Source organism: Ischnura elegans, chromosome 7, assembly GCF_921293095.1.
Source record: "Ischnura elegans chromosome 7, ioIscEleg1.1, whole genome shotgun sequence".
NCBI classification, from domain to species: Eukaryota; Metazoa; Arthropoda; class Insecta; order Odonata; family Coenagrionidae; genus Ischnura; species Ischnura elegans.
The window spans coordinates 66,134,896-66,152,945 of record NC_060252.1 but is presented as its reverse complement, the minus strand read 5'-3'; the positions used below and the strand labels follow the sequence as shown (position 1 = coordinate 66,152,945).

At 35.9% G+C, this 18,050-nt stretch overlaps 1 protein-coding gene across 1 annotated transcript in view; it reads left to right on the top strand.

The window, feature by feature from the left end:
- Positions 1–18,050, top strand: part of LOC124162469 (neuropeptides capa receptor-like) — a 526,934-nt gene that overhangs the window by 486,432 nt on the left and 22,452 nt on the right. The window contains exon 2 of the mRNA XM_046539010.1: positions 9,105–9,195. Within this exon, the coding sequence (XP_046394966.1) occupies positions 9,105–9,195 (91 nt within the window). The remainder of the gene's footprint in view (positions 1–9,104; positions 9,196–18,050) is intronic.

Below are 18,050 nucleotides of genomic sequence, written 5' to 3'. Positions count from 1 at the left end.
GCGACGAAAATCCTTAAGGCTGCCAAATATGCCAGGCATCGCGCTTTTTATAAGCCAACTAGCTTCCCGAAGTATTTTATGAATGTGAGGCGCGAACAAAAGTTTATCGAGTCGCCTTTTTAATGAATGTCACTATTCTGATCCTGATTGGGAACTTATGGGAGATAAATGACGTGAAAATTCTTGAAGAATTTCCCGGATCATATCTTGTGAGACTATGAGAGACATGTAGGAAAATTGATCCCGAAAATAACGCTAACTCAAGTGAAATATTTAATGCCGTACCAGCTCAGATATTGGATTGCGCACACAAAAGGTTCGAATCAGTGCATTGGGAATATGCTTTTGGGGGGATGGGATGGCCTAGGGTGGCGACAACCCTCCCCAGGCAATGGGGGTCCAGAAAATATTTGAAAATTGCATGCATGGATATTAATTTTACATGATTTTTCCACTAGAAATTCAACTTTGAGCAGATGCTGTTATTAAATTTCAAAACTAGACAATAGTTTGAAATAAGTTTTATTTCTTTGTGGATTTGGGGGGATTTTCTTTCTTATCTACCCCCTCATCCCCCCATAGTTACGCCACTGGTTCGAATCATGTAATATGAGGTCACTTACTCAGTGACCCAATTCAAAATTTGACTGAAATAGGTTAGGGTAGAGTTCGTTCCGGTCTAAGTAACATGCGAGCGAATATCACACGTTAAGGGTTAGGGGGTGTAAGTTTCTTTCGTCGGGCCAACTCGCTCATAAAGGATTAATGTGAGCAGTGTCCTAAAGCTTTACTCAGGGTTTGAATCCTGAACGTTCAATGGCCAATCGTTCTACTCACCAGGCCACAACGCTTCTCCATACATAACAAAATTTTGTCACACATGTGTCATCTACAACTAGTGATGAAAAATCCATTTCGATTCAAATCGAAAATCGATTTTTTTAATATTTCTATATGGAAGAAATCGATATCGAGACACAGTCTTTGAGTTTCGATCCAAAATTTATTTTTCAGCTTAAACCATTTCGTTTATTCCCAGCAGCGTCATCACCGGCCTATGACAACGTCATCCGATCCGTGTGAAATACTTTTCTCTGAGGCCGGTGAAATTGGAAAAGGACGCCCTCGATCATCAAGAAAGCATCTCAATCGGTTGATCTTTCTTAAAAATTTTAGTGGAGCCGAATGGTTCCAAGCGGCGATACCAAAACTTTAATCTGCCTGCATTTGTAATTTTTTACAACGAATAATTCATTCAATCATGTATTCAAGCATTAAGTAGATTTCTGGGATTTTTTGCTGCTCAGACATATATTTTTCGAATGGATAATACACTTTTTGTACAGACTGTATTTAAAAAAAAGATCCGTCGAATTTTTCGATTAATCGACCGATATGGTTCAGATTTCGATTTTTGCTGAAAATTCGAGTGTTTCATTTTGAATAAAAATCGATTTGACCGTCATTTTTTCATTCCTATCTATAACTTGCTTTTTATTTCAGCAAAGAGTAATTCCAATGATATAAAGTATAAAAATTGTTATGCAACGGAAAGTAATTATTATAGATAAATTACATAAAGAGAGATAGAAGGACGCTTTTCAATCAACAAGCAAAATTATAAGTAACAAAGTTATTATTTACCAAGTGCTGAAAGAGGTGAGCAAAAGTAGGAAAAACCTGAGTATTTTCTACTAAGGACTTTCGTCCTTATTGGAAAAAAACTGACTGCAGGAAAGCGCCCACACAAGAAGGGGGCGCGATAAACCTGCGAAAACTTTCTGAGAAAGAGCTTATGCAAACATGGGTGTCTACAAATACAAAAAATTACAAGGAAACGTCGCCCAGTACTTGGAAAGCATACCGAAAATCCTAAAGGCTGCCAAATAACCCTGGCAGCGAGCTCTTTATTAGCTGTTGGCGACGTTGACCGTGGTAAATCCTTGGAGGTTTCGTTGACCTTGGACTCCCATGCCTTTTATCCACTTCCCCTTTTCGCAGATTACCGGCGCTTTCATTCAGCGACGCCGTGCATGACATTCCTTTTAGAAAGGCGAGACCCCGGGGCACTCTACCAACTCTCCGATTTACATAACCGAATATCACTGTCCGGCCTACCGAAAGCTTCGCACCGCCGCCGGTAGATGTTTAAAAAGCAAAGGGATGGTGAAAAACATCCGGGTGAGCAGCAGAGAAGGCGGTTGCTCGGAAATCTGAAAGCGAATAAAAATAAGTTTATTACACGATACAGGGGTTTTAGAGTAATTACACGTTAGTAAGAACTCTAAGTGTATGTGCCATATCAGGAAAGAATATTGGGTGCAAGTTTGTAACGATATGAGATGGCGAATTTAATAAAATAATAATTGCATGATAATATATCGACAAATAAATTGGAAATCTCTTCTAGAGCAAATGGGTGATTTTTTTAGTCAGAAAATGTTGGGTAAGATTAGATGGAAGGGTTTTCGGTGGAAAAAATTACAGAGATGATGAATTAATCAAATTTAGTTTACAAAAATGCGTTTACATAATGAAGAAACATTTGTCCATCCAAAATGGAATTTACCTTCTAAATTCCTCTAGAGTATTAGAATTAATTAAAACACAATGGCTATCTGATCTCGCTTCCTTCCCACACCTTCGTTCTTAGCCGTCAAAATTGCTCACTCAATCAACCGTTTGTGATTTTTGTCATCATGCTCGGGAACACTTAGTTGATTAGCTCACCTTTGGATGAAACAAATTTGCAAAAATTCCGTGATAATGAAATCAAACTGCTCAATGCATTGACCGGATCACGGATACTACCGATAGTCAACAATGACTTGTTTGATTTGTTGACAAACATGGTAGTGACGTGTCAACTCGAGCTGGGCTTATAATGAGCTAGAATTGATTTTTTATATTATTAAAATGTTTTTAATATGCTTAACTATTAAAATGTTATATTGTTGCGAATCTCACTCATTGAATTATTAATAATAAAATATAATTTAATCAGTAGTTTTGATTAACTTAACAGCTTTTGCAGTGTTACCAACTCCTAAAATAATACCCCTATGGTAAAGATAATTTTTTCGTAAACTTTTTTTTATTTTTGAAGTTTATTCTGTTATCCAAAGCAGAGACAATTCCAAAAAAACAAATATCATTAAAATCGGTACAGCCGTTCTCCAGATAATATTAAAGTATGACAGGCCTCAGAAGGAGCAAAGAACTTCCTCCTGAAACTATAACACAACGAAGCGCTGTGGCTGTATTCTTCCTCTTGACTTTCTTCTGGACTATCTCGGCTTAGGTCTTAGAATCTCCGACCTCTTCCACAACCTGTAGCGTTTAAAATAAGCAATAAAAATGATAAACCAAATAATAATTTATTAATATTAGCAATAAAAATAGTGTTCGGTTCTCTATCGAGCATTTCAAATCTGCGAATCACTTGTGGGATTTATAATTTACTCTACACTAATCTGATGCACGGAGCCAGGAAGTTGAGTTCATTAACCCTGCTAGAGGCTCTAAACCACCCGCGAGAACTTGCCATGGAAATGAATTTCGTCCCAAACGGAGCTTGACTTAATATCACTGGGAATATTTGATTCGCCGTCTCACGAGACTGCTTTAGCCTAAGGCCATCGCCCTGACTTCTTTGCTGGGTGACTCGCAAGTATTCTGGTAATAACCAAGTTAAGAAAGTGACGTCAGTTTTAAACAAGTACTTAGTCGGATTTTGTTATTATTACAAAGGGTAAGGTAAACACTGCCAAATCAATACAATCCCTATTATCATTATTTCCGGTAGTAGAAAATAAAGGAGTTTTTAACGAAACATATCAAAAAGTATCTGTATAAAAATTACGCAAATCAAATTACAAGTAACAACTTTGGCAGTTTTTGAAATTCCGTCGGCAGTATCAACCCTCCATTTACCGAGGGAGATATTATTAGTCTGAATATATGTTAACCTAAGGTATTGTTATTTACTCGATGTTATCTGGTTAAGCTTATTGTTAGTATCAGATCTTCTGGCGTATTATTTGTTTTATAATTACGTAGCTATCTTGAAATATTCAAGGTATTTAAATGAAGCCTTTATATCTCAAATAGGAAACTTTAGTACCCCAAAATTTTATCAGGAGTAATATTTTCAAATTTGAGGGGAAAGTAAATGTTGTTATATGCCGTAAAAATTCCATGATGGCAACTCAAATGTAAAAGTATCCAAACGTTCCAAAAATATGAAGTACGACAAGTGTAGCAGATATTATGTACACTCTGAAACTCCTTGAATATTATAAAATAGGTCAACGCAAGATGAAGCAGACATTTTCTCAAGAGAATTCAATGGTGGCTTCAAAAGTTAGTTTGCCATACTAATATTTCTATTTCGATACGTAAATGACAGGTAAAGTACATGAGTTTACGATTTATAATAAAAAGGAGCGTATTAAATTATACGTGTCCTCGTGTCGAAAATAAGAAGTGAAACGCTTTTTTTATGATTAATACTAATATTTTTTATGGACGGCAAATTTTTTTTTTATAATAGAAAGAGGGGAAAACGCGGCCTCGTTATAAATTAATGTGCCGTATGACCACGGCTTTAATGGCATTTTTTAAACTATATATTCGAAAGTGAGAAAGCTAACTACAGGTATGAAATTAATCTTAATGATGGTTTGCAATGAGTTTAACAATCGATCGGTAAGACAAAAAATTACTCAATACCATTATTTATTACATTTAATATACATTTAATTACACATTATTTTATGCTCGAAAGTAATCAGTGAAGTTGCCAAATCAGCTAGAAACAGGTAAGCTTTGATTAAGGTCAGTCCTACCAAATAAATGCAATCCCTTCCATCGTCATGTCCATAGCTAAAAAGAAAAGGGATTTCCGAAAATAAAGCAGCAATTGTGTGCAGAAAATTTACGCAATTCAAATTATAATTAACAATTATGGCATTTTTTGCAATTCAGTCGACGGTATTAGCTGTTAATTTCCGGAGAGATCTATTTTATATTTATTTCTTTAATTTCATTTTCCTTTTATTTGTTATTTACCTTAGATATAGCTATTTAGTCGATATGATCTCGGTGAATTTAGTATTATCAGATCTTCGCGATAATTTTTTAAATTTCAATTAAGTAGTGATTAAAGAATGTCCCTCATTACCATACTCTTATAAGTAGTGATGGACTCTCGTCTTCAAAATAAACTGTTCGTTATAAAAATTAATCGCGACGCTACCACAGCGATGAATTTTTTTAGCGAGAGTAGTAATCCATTTTTCCGAATACATTGAACTGAAAAGATACCATGAATAAAAATAAGCGAAGGATTACTTAAAAGATAAGCTTCTTTATTGGAAATTGGCTTTGTCCGCTGCGGCGTAAGGAAGACTTAGCTATTTTTAGGAGCCATATACTAGATGAAGTAAATTTGCATTTAAGATGGAGCAGCTTGGCTATCTATCCTATCTATGCTATTATATTTTCATGATGGAGTCTAGTGTCAAGATATTTTATTTTATAACTCTCGCTATTCGATATTGTTCTTTTCATACCGTCCATAAAGGCTGTTTTTCCTCCTCTACGTTCGTTGCTTCCTTCACTATATTAGGCCTTCATGATGCTCTCAACACAAAAAAAATCCCGTTCCAAACACCCGCTTTGCTTGCTTTTAATCTCCTGCATCAATTTTCCATTCATTGGCCATGTCTGAGCACCTTATATTCTCACCCATCTAACAAAATTTCTCTCGTAACCACGTTAAGTTCTTTGGCGATGAGAAAAAGAGTGGTAGGGTGTCTTGAGGAAGTGAGTTAGAAGCGTTAGAGCTTCATTTCTGAAAGTACAGCTCTGTTAGTTTCGTGACGTGAACATATATTCCCGCTGTAGGACACTGATTATAGCGTAAATGGTTAAATAATGAGACTTCATCTTATATCGATTAATATTTCATTTAAAGAACGTCACGTGAGAAAGTATTGATGCTAAGTGAGCATAAATAAAATTGCTTGGTCGCCAATCAACGGGTGCAAAACATATTCATCGATGAAGAAGTAAACATAGAACACAACTGAAAATTACAAATAACAACAAGATCAGCATTGATGCAAATAAATATATATATTTTTTTGAAGTATAGATCATATAATGAACATTTTATTGACCGAAGTGTTGTAAGGAAGAGAAGACAGGGTCATTGGAGAATAGGATGTTTAATTAGACGCAGTAAATATGATAAAATCAAATTTTACTTTGAGAATTTCCTTTAAAAACCTAAAGAATATCATGGATTCTAAAATGAAAAAAGAAAAGAACATAAAAGGTGTAAGATACATTTAAACCCTAAGAGATGTGTTTTGTTTTTCCCTAAGTAATTTAGAATAGATCCCACAGTATATAATCTACTTCTTCTAAAGCATCTGAGATCTCTTCCGATATAATAGATATAATAATTAGCCATATTTGCGATTGGTGGAAATTTTCAAATGTATTTAATAATTTTTTATCATTTTATTGTATACCTAGGAGTGGATAATCCAATTAGTAACCTTATCCCACACGGATAAAGTCATTTTAAACTAGTTCGAATTCCAATGTCTCTATTCAATTGTCAAACAAAATTTTCATCTGCGATTAAAAATATACACATCTAGAATTAAATTCTTTCGTGAATTCTGCTGTCGCGGAATAAATGTGTTCCATCCAAGTCCAAGTATATTTCTCGTTGTTGTTTTCCGCAGTTCCAAGATTTGCAGCTGTCTCCTGGGCGTTTCGTTTAGTAATGTTGCAGGCAGATTAGTTGATCACGTTTTACAGATTAAAAGAGTCATGGCATAATAATACTGGACAGGGAATTAGGGGATAGGGATATGGGAAGGGTTGAGGGCACATTTGGGGAGGCGGTGTTTTGGTTTCAGCGGAGGTTCGTAGTCCCAAAGATTTTTTAACAGTGCATTAGTTGTTTTATCAAATGTAAGGGCAAATTATTCTAGAGCAGATTTTAGTTTCGCTAGAATAGGAGTAATTTTGAGATCCTTTCTGATGTTTTGGTTCCGGATAAACCAAGGCGCGCCAATGATTTTTCTGATGATTTTATTTTCTGTGGTTTGTATTTTCTTCAAGTGAGTAGCCGCTGCATGCAGCCAAACCGGTGATGCGGAGCTTAATAATGGTTTTATCGTAGCATTATACAGGAGTAATTTTGTCTTCGTGGGCAGCGGCGATTTGGAGCGCATTAGTGGAAACAGGGATGCATTTACTCCGATGGCTTTCTTGATACTATTTTGGATCTGGATCGCCCAAGTTAGTCGTTTGTCCATTTCAACTCCCAAGTATCGGGCAGACAGGCGTTTTGGGATTCTTTTATTTCCGTAGAAGAGTTGCGGGATGAGTTCCATCTTTTTTTAACTTTCAATAAATTTATGTACATAGTTTTTAACATGGATCCTTGGTAACCGGCGATCACCGCTAAAACGGCTTAAAGGGGGCTATCGGCGCCCTTGATTGGATAAAAATCTCCTAAATATATAATGTGTATCAATTGAGATATTCTCGTGGCATAAAATTCTTTTAGGCTTGACGGGGAGAATGAAAAAGAGAACTCCACTATAATATAAATTCCACGAACGACCATGGTTTCGAAATTCTATTTCTTGATAATAAATTGACCAACCTACCTTTAAAATGGCATGGAATATCGCAACCATGGTCGGTAGTGGAGTAATATATTAAAGTTTGTAAACCACCATTTTTAGTTTATATTTTATCATGGACACCCTGCGTTGCTCGGGAAGGATAGTACCCAGAGAAGTGGGAAATTTGGAACTTTGAATTATTTGTAGGATTAGTGGGCAAAGGAACAAAGCAGGTATGATGATACTATACATATGTAACATCAAACAATGGAAAAAAACGATTTCTGTAATCACCACACGGGATCAACTTATACCCCGCTCCACAACATTGATCATTATGTGTCCGCACTTGTGATGACCAAAAGTCATGGGTGGCTATAAAAACTAAACGAAAGTCAAAACCGGTAAAATTTCAATAGTTTCGTTCCCAGGAGCGAAATTTTAGAAACGAAATGGATTTAAACCCGGAGAGGTAAACGCTCGGTCGAAACGAAATCGGAGTCAGAACTACTTCGGATCGAAACTAAACTAAAACTCTGGGACGAAACGAAACGTAGATAATGTTTCGCACCGGAGGGACCACTTGCTTTACCTTCGAACAGTTTAGTTTCGACCTACACAGCGAGTACGAAGTTTGGCTTAATGAAATAGAGGTTCGGCCTACCGCCATTAGACGCATAGGGTACTCATATTTTTACCCTCACAGGAGAACGGTGAACGCAAACTGGCCGATAGATTTTTAAGCCGATTTTTTAACCTCTCTACACGTATGTCAAACGTAATGGGTCGAAACTATTCCCTCTAATCCCCCTCCACTCAAGTTCTGGGATCGAAACTTGACTATGAGCAGCGAAGTTTCGCTTAATTTAGTTTCGTTCCTGGGAGTAAAGTTTCGTCCCGGGTCGAAACTAAACTCCTCGGTGATTTTAATTTCGTGCGTAAACGAAACTAAACCCAGGCCCCGTGTTTCCCTCCGGGTCGAAACGAAACAGTTTTGTTTCAATTGCCATCCGTGCCAAAAACGTCGAGTGAACTCTTACCCTAGCAAAAATATTTGCTCCAAGAAGATTATAGTGGAGTGTAGATTAATAGTGGAGTGTAGAATCCTTTGAGTTATGTTTCCTTTCCGTGCGAGTGTGTCAAAGGATTTGCCTACCCGGCAGGATATACAACCATAGAATTTTTATGACAGGACGTAACAAAAGATAATTAGAATATGACGCAAACTACGCATTGCACACAACTTTAAGTAGCACTGCGGGATTTGGGAGAATTAAATGCATCTCAGAACTAACTTTGGTTGAAATCCATGTAGCCTTATGCAAAAGTGTTGCGGGTAGACAAACAGACATCCCCTTTCATGTATGTAGATATTTCCTCGTAATACATCTTTCTTTTCTATTTTTTTAAGGCTCCGAGACAATATTTCTAACTTTCTTTTTCTTTTTTCAGGTCTTCCAAATGATCTCAACGTATACTGGCAGCAATACCCTTGGTCTTTGGGAGAGGCATTTTGCAAGTTCAGGGCTCTCATCTCTGAAATGTGAGTCAAAGAGTTCTTATCATCCTTCATAAGTATGCATGTGCAAGCGTCCCTTTGATGTGTATCTTCTCGAGTCATCTTAGGGCTTAAGATCAAGTGGAAGTTACCGGAGAGGGTATTGCCTTATTTCGGGTTTACATAATTCATCAGGGGTTTTATGACCTCTGCATCATTTTTCTCTGGAGGTCGTCCATAATTTTGCCCTCAAAGTTTATAACCTTTCTCATCCTTTTTGTCCAACTCCAGTTTATGCGAACTCCTTCAGAGAAATATTTGAATTAAGCTCACATTGGGTGAGTTAATGATGACGATTTCTTTGTACAAAACTTATTTTGCTTGACTCAGTGCAAAGATGAGGCAAGTATTAAAGCTTAAATATGTCTTTACTCGAATAAATATCTTGACTTAAGGATAATCCTTCTTTAACTTGGGTTTCTAGATGTAAAAAACATTTTTGGCTAAAGGTCGTCAATATCCACATTCAAAGTAGAAAACTATGTCATTCTTTCGTTTTTTGAGCGATTCGGCAATTCGCTAACTATGGTTCTTCAACAAAATTGCGTTCAGGTTTTTTGAGACCAGTTTACAAATTTTTCCACTATTTCGTAATTTAAGAGTTTATGCCTTTATTTCTGTCAAAACTATTAAGCAAACATGAAACATACAATGCTGTAAATATAGAAGAGCTTACTATAAATTGCAAATGTAAAGCTCGAAATTATTTCATTTCATTTTTCATTTATGGTAAATTTTAAATACGCTATTTTCATTCTTTTATTAACTTAATTTCGGTGAAACTTTATTGTTAATTTTATTTGAATTCGGAACTCCGGGTCTATGAAAAAGCCCACATTATATCGAAACTATTAACTTCCTACATTTGATTCATGTAATCCCATTCAATTTTACACCTAATATAGTTAATCTCCTCTGAAAATAACCATGAACCCTATGTGCAGTAACGTATGAAATCTTGTTATCTATTTCTAACCGTTTTATTATTTTTTGATTGCGTATTTTCCCCTCAAATTATTTTTTTAATTATATCGAAATTGTAAATAGGTATCTTTATTTCATGGAAATGCTGTGGATTATCAAGTATTGTTGTTTTTCATGAGACATGTATGAATGAGCAAATGGAGCTTTGTTTATACTCTTTAATGTAATTTCTATCCTATCTCTGAGTGCTTCTTAAGTTAGGTTTCCTGTGAAATTCCAAGCTTACATATAATATTTCGATTTTAAAGGTTTGATGAATATACTTTTCGCATATTTTGCAAGAATATGATATTAAAGACAGGCGTGTGAGATCTTGGCACTTCCTGAATTAAAGGGAATTTTAGGGGAGATTCGACTTTCTCTTTTGCTGTTTTACCACTTTTATATAAACTACAATGCAGCCTCATATTGAATTTCCCTATTAATCTAAGGGTGCAAGAATAGATAATGAGAGCCTATCTTTAATAAATTATTCCAAACTTTATCTACTTTCCACGTGATATCATAACTAAATTACTTGTATGAATCGCAAATCTGCCATTGGTTGCTTCACGATTTTTTTCTGGTATATTATCCATCACAACTTAAGTTTATTTTGAAACTAACTGCGTACTTCGAACCACCTAGTAATCAATATACGCTTAAGTAGGGGAGACTTTCCCAATACAGGACACCGCCCAGTACCGCAGTATATGTTTCCGAAAAAAGATTCTAGATAGCAGGGTCACGCACCCTAACCCTGAAAGCGCTATGCAATCCACAGTCATTGCACTGCAGGCAGCCATTTCCTGCCAGTCTTGCAGTAGCAGTGAGTGAGTGAGGTACGTGTTTTTGTCCCGTTGACTGCTTCCCGACCTAATTTTTAAGCTTCAAAACTGTGATATCTGGTCAATAGATTTTCTTTAGTTTTCTTATAGTTTGCGTTAATGTTACTTAAAAAGACAATGCATTGAAGTAATTGATATTTAATTATAAACATTAGTTTTCAAGGTTAAAGTTAAATCGTATCCCCACCACGTTTGCCCAGTATCTGACAGTCGTGCATTGCTCAGTACCAGACACTGACACTATAGTGTGCTAGCTCACTAAACCTTATTATCTTACTTCCAAACACATCGCACACGATGACGAAGGAGAAAAAAAGGGTCAGAGGACTCTATGAAAATGCAGTACTTAGTACGCTAGCAGATAGAATCAAGCAGCGAAGAGGAGGTGGAGACGTGGCTATGAAGCCACTTATTCTATGGGTCACTTTATGAAGACATTCTCTGATGAGCTAAAAACAAAATTAGCCGAGCATTTAATAGATCTAGACAAGTAGATAACGCCTTTAAATAAGAAAGAGTTTCCAAGATTTGCTTTTAAGTTACCTGAACACTTGAAAATTCCGCACCAATTTAAGAAAGAAAAGAAGACTGCAGGAGACCATGAATTTTTAAGCCGTGATCATCAAATTTCGTTGCGATAACCACAGTCAACCAGTATTCAACGACCTCTCGGTTTCAGAAAACAACAAGTAGACCTCTTTTTCAACAAGTATTAACTATATACTTGTGTTAAATGGTTATTTTTAATATGTTAACCAATGCAATCAACGTGTTTTTAAGTGTCCGGTACTGGGCAAGCGTTTCTGGATCATTAACAAAATCTTTTTTAACTAAATCTTTTTTATTTATTGATTTTATGTATTTCACCAATCCTCTTTTTTCAATATTGACTGTTTCTGTAAAAAATAAACATTTTAACTTTTCAAAATATTCATTTTTGTTTCCTACATGTATTGCAAAAAAATATTATATATTTTTTAAAAAACCTTAGGCGTCCGGTACTGAGTAAAGCTCCCCTACACCATTTATAAATTAAGAGTGGCTTTACCGAGTTAAATCATTTTTAACTTATTTTTTAATTAATCCATAAAATTGCAAAAAATAAGTACAAAAATGGCCTGTTAGAAAGACATTTTCTTTATTAAATCTAAATTAGGTAGACCGGGGCACGTATACGCGGATTTTTTCGATGACTTTTCGAATATTTATGCTACAATTTACGAAATTTTAGATATTGTGGTCTTATAAAGCAGATGGTAAAGTCAAAATTCTTTGCGTTCAGTTGCTGGTCTATTTGTGTTTATAACCGAAAAGATGTTATTAGGTGTACAGGTCTGTAAATTTGCCCCTTTCTGGGGTCAAGTTTACGCAACGCTAGACCAATGTTTGACTAACGCTCATAATTGCATGAAAATAGCCTCTGTGGAGCAGCATTAATATGTAATAACTTTTGGCGCTAGTTATCACTCGGTTCGAAAAAGTGCACTGAATTAACGTGGCCCGGTGTACCCTACACATTCGGGTTTATACTCTTAAGCCAAGCATTATCTGATATACAACAGTTTTTGTTTTTTATCAGGCGCAAGAACAAACAAAGAGGATATCTTACCAACTCGTCAACATACCACATATTTTTGGCCATGAGAAAAACATGGTTTTTCTAGATTCACACCACAAACACTCACTTTGTTATTTGTTAATCGTCATCGCGAATGCAACACGACTTGTAAATTGAATTCGTTTTAACTGAAAGGGCATATCAGTTGGGATCATAGGAATCCTCGGAAAGAGAACTTCCTCCTCTTTGAATTTTCCATTATGTATAGTCTCGTGAATCACATTGACTATCAGTTATTTTAATCACCAAACGCGTTCTATTGCATAGTTCTAGTTGGATTAGATTTCAAGCATCATAACCACCGCACTAACCAAATAAATAAAAATTTAATGAAATAAATAACTGCTATCTTTTATCAAACGTGAAGTGTTTCCGTCATTCTCTCCTTTGATTCCAAAATGACCTTTCCGAGGAAGAACTCCCAACCTCAGAGATTCAATGACCTTGAATGTCATTGGGCCCGTAGTAACTACCACTGAGCACGAACACTTCCTTTCACATTCGATCGCCAGCTCGATCTGCATAAATTGCAGTGCGTGTGGAAACCCACGTAATATTCTTAGCTTCAACTCCGAAAGCAGGTGGTTTATATATTGAGGCTCGTGTCTTACTCGTTTATTCCACCATACGTGATGAAAATCATGGGCCGGTAAGAGACTTTGGTTAGGTTTTTGAGGAGGATTTCAGAACATTTTATCAAAATTCTCCTGAAAAATTAATGGAGTAGGCTATATAGGTTTTTTATTTCAAAACGCTGAAAATCGGACTGATTCTTACAATGAAAACTTTAAACTTCAGGAATTGTCGAAAGAAATATTTTTAGTGATTTCTGAAAGGACCCTTAGGATCTCGTTGAAATCCTCGACTGTTGAATGAATCGACTGTTGCATATCATTTACAAATCCTCATGAAAACCTCTTCTCAGCATTTGAAAATTGTAAGATACGCCTTTTGATTAGGCACTACAGAAAACCTCCAGCAAGTCTCTTAGAAACCTCTGGATAACCCACCTTGAATTACAGTTTTTTCTCCAAAGAGGTTTTCATAGCCTCTTCGATCCCTGAAAAGAAACTTACATAACCCTCTTCAAACCTACTGCCAGATTATTTATCAAATCGTGTGATCCAAGATTTCTAGGCCATTTTGAAATTTTTTACAGATTTTCTTTCCTTGGAATTACGCATTTGGAGAAAACATGTTGGTGGCGAAGAAACATTTTGTAACTCTTGTAAGAGGATTACAATTTACAAGGGTTTTCATCCTTCTTCTGGCTAATACACTAAATTATACGATAATTCTGAATTGATTCCCAAAATCATATAAATCAAAAAAATTATCATCATCTATATCTGATTGGAAGTAGGTACTCATCCTGCGTTTTTATACATGGAAAACGTGTGCCCTTTGATAAAAATATTTTTGTCAGTACCCGCTCAAAGTTTTAGCATGGTATATTGTTGTATAAGTGTGGATAGTTTGACAAGAATTTAAGGTGAGAGTGATAGCTTATAATATATGTTATTACGAAAATTAAAATACTTTCTAATTTTTCAATTTTCCGCCTTTGATTTCTTAAGTACAATGAATTTTATCGTTCTCTGTACTGAGTAGAGTCATAATACCGGTATAGGCCCATTTGGTAGAACGTTGGACTTCTGATCGAAGGGTCCCAGGTTCAAATCCCCAGTGAGACCTTTGTAATCCTCACACAGAAATCCTTTAAGTGCAAAGCGGACGTCAAGAATGCGCCATAACTCCGCCGCCCGCCGCTATCGAATGCTACGATGTATGTAGGCACGGGTAGGCTACCCAAATGACATTTATATCGTGCATGTTGCATAAACTGCAGGATACGATCAACGTGCTTTCTCCTCTAGATGTCTTTCTAGGTGAATTTAATTGATTCCTGGATTATCAAAATGTTACAGATTTCAAGTGTAAAAAATTTAGGGAAGCATAAAGGCAGGAATTCCTCCATCTCTAGCTGGATGGATTTATACCGTAATAGACCCAAAAGTATTAAACCAAATGCCTATTGTTAAGTAGATGATCATTAGACGTGGACAACAAAATTTATATTTCACCAATTGATGAATAATCAAGTGTTTTCGTCCATCTTTGGCTCTAATTTGTCATAAAAATTTCCATTTTCCATTACAAATTACATTTAGTAATTTTATTTTATTTTTCTTTACCCAAAAAGAAAACCTTACTAAATATAACATGGTGGATAGCATTGCCAGAATGCTAATGAGTTTTTCTCTATTATTCGCAAAGATAAATAACAATTTTCTTCAGATTTGAAGATCATTTTAGCTAAGTTGTAGCAGTTTCTGTTCGGTCAAAGTGCAGTTATACTTTAAATAAATTCCATTAATTCAACTCACAATCGCAGAAATATTTCTCTCACGCCATGTCACGTACGAAAAGGATTTTTACAAAACTTTTCATATAATGCATTTATATTATGAAACTCTGCTTGCACAAGATTCAGGTAATATTTATAGTAACTTTACTGCATAATGTTTTGGCTAAAGTTTTTTAATCCTCTATGGGTCTTTCTGAAGCGTAATCTTTCATCTAAAAGATAATATTTCAGTCTTGAAAGCCTCGTAGCTATACTCCATTTTGGAAGAAAATTAACTTGGCAGGAATAAATCTCACCAAAATATTAATCATTGAAGATTTATTTCATAGTTTTAAATTCTTCCCACTATTTCTTCGGAATGATTTATACTGTTAAATTAGGTAAAACTTAAAGTAACCGACTTCGGTAAGAATTTAACTAAGCTGAGACCGCACGCAAAATATCTTTGTTTATATTTGTGTATAATAACTTATTTAAATGAATTATATATATTCCAATTCTTTTGACTACCCGTTTTAGTGTGTAATAATGAAAGGATATTAAAATCTTCAAACCTCATCTAACTCAAACTCTTCTGACATTAAAACCATGACCTTTTCCTTCATTAGGGTACCTACTTTGCTGCTACCGTTCAAATCTATACTCCTTTTTGTTTTTGATTCGTACCACTTCAATGTAATTTAATATAACAATAGGATGAAAAATATTGTGAAGCCAAGTCTGAAGCAGTTAAAAATATTTTAAAGTTCAAATACTTTTCTTCTATTTTTTAAACGTATTGAAGTGATTATGTTCCTTATCCCCCCACGAGTTGTATTGCAGCCTAGACATTTAAGCAAAATTTGATTTTCGATTTTTTTTTATAGCTCTCAGGAACTGCTCCAGGAAATAAAGAGTTGAGAGCCCTTGAGAATAAGTAAAAGGAACAGGCACTTCGAGGAAGGTAAATTCAGGCTCTTTGGCCGTAGTTTATGCACTTCAATGAATTTTTAAAGGTAAAATCCGCGCGAAAGTGGAAAGGAAGCGATTTTGTGAGAACATGTGAGTGTGTGTGAGATTTCTCGGAATGGCCTTTTCGAAATAGCCAATGGATTTCCTTTCTTTGGAGTTATCCGATGGTGTCTCTGATAGCCTTGACCCACGATAAAACTGATAGTTGGTGAAGGAACTTCTTATCCACATATACTATAAAGCCCACTTCCGACGACTGACTTATTGAGTGACTGATTCTTACAAATGTTTAAGGTGAACGAGACGAGATACAAATAATAAATTACAGAATCGAACCCCGATTATATCGTCTGAAACCCTAGAAAATTTCTCTTAAACTAACTTTTTTATCAATCACAGTGTTGCTAACTGTCTTTTTGGGGGCATTTGAGAGTTAAAAATGGACTTTTCAAAAATGTTATTTTTCGAATCTAGACCACGTGATACGTCGAGAAATTGAACGGAGGACTTTTAATTTTGGACAAATCCTGCAATTCAAATGCAAACGAAGTACTTCATAGCTTTAAATTCTTTTTGATATGATGGGTATGAATCATTGTATTTGAGTGAGCCCTTACAATAAGCCGTTACTCGCATTCCCGCGCCTTGGGCGGTCATTATTTCGTAAATTATCATCTCAAAAACTGCGGGTGGTACGGTGTGTCGTCATAAACAATAACTGTAATAACAGGCAAAGTGACCAAATTGAAGCCAAAGGCGATAACAAAAGTGAATTAGAGGATTATGGTTCACATGGATATTTATTTCTTTAATGGCTTAGGCTCAAAATTCTATGATAATTTTGGATTTTTTCATTGAATGAATAGTTTTATCTATGTCTTAGTAATGGCATTCATCCTGCGCTATCATGCATGTACAAAGAATGCTCTTTGATAAAAAAACATCTTTGGAACAAAATCCGCTGAATGTTTTGTTATGGCATATTGTTTTATGAACGTGGATTTTTAACGGGAATTTGATGTGATGGATAGAACTTATAGCATATTTATTACGAAAATTTTAATATTTTCTAATTAATTGATTATGAGGCTTTATTTATAAAAATAATTTTCATTTATCTCTGCATTGTGTAGTCTTAAAAATATATATTTTCAGTCCATAAATGGAACAAACATGTTTACGTTTTTCAGGTAGATGAATTGAAATTTTGGAGTCAGTTATTTAAAATAGATTTTACATCTTTAAGAAAAGTAAAACATCATAAAAATTCTCATTGCGTGCAAAGGATTTCACAAGCGTCAACCTCAGTTGATGACTTTGATGACAAAGTCCTTTACGCATTTTCATCTGTGCTGACCAGCCGCTTAGCGCGTGACGGTTTGACATAACCTCGTCAATACTGCGCAATTAATGCCATCCTGACTTGTGCTCGGTGGTTCAGCCTTTTCTGATCCCGTCTACGATTCCACCCATCTCTTCGTTTCGGTCTGTATTGCCGACCGCGCGTTTTGGAATCATCCCATCAGACAACTGTTGACGGCAAAAATCCTGCTGCCTGCGAACTCGGAGCGAGTTCCAGTCGGTCACTTCCAACCGGCCTTTGTGTCACGGTCGACGTCTCATCGGACTTGATTAGCTAGTGCGCGAATCGTCATGTTTTGCGCGTGAACTCTCCCCTGCTCGGACTCCCTTTCGAATAGTGTTACATTGTGACACATGTCAACGCCCTTCCATCGTGGGCCGTATCTCGATGCATAGGGTGTTCCAATGCCTCCATTCCTGTCGTTCGCGTCTTGTCTATCCATGTTTCGTCCATACCCACAGCTCTCTCTCGTCACCTCTGCGTGGGGAGCCGAGTCCATACCTCCCTTTATTGTTTATTGGTGAGTTCAGCCAACCAAATCACTCGATACCTATAGTAGGTTGGGCCGAAAAATCAATATTTTTCAAGTATCAAACCTGCCCTATGCAGCCAGAATATTAAGTAAAAACTCGATAAAAATAATCCAGAGACTGAGAGTCGTGGTAAAGGATGCCCTATGGGTAATTCTGGGCCGAAAAATGACTTTTTTAAGCTGATTTTTTTTGCACT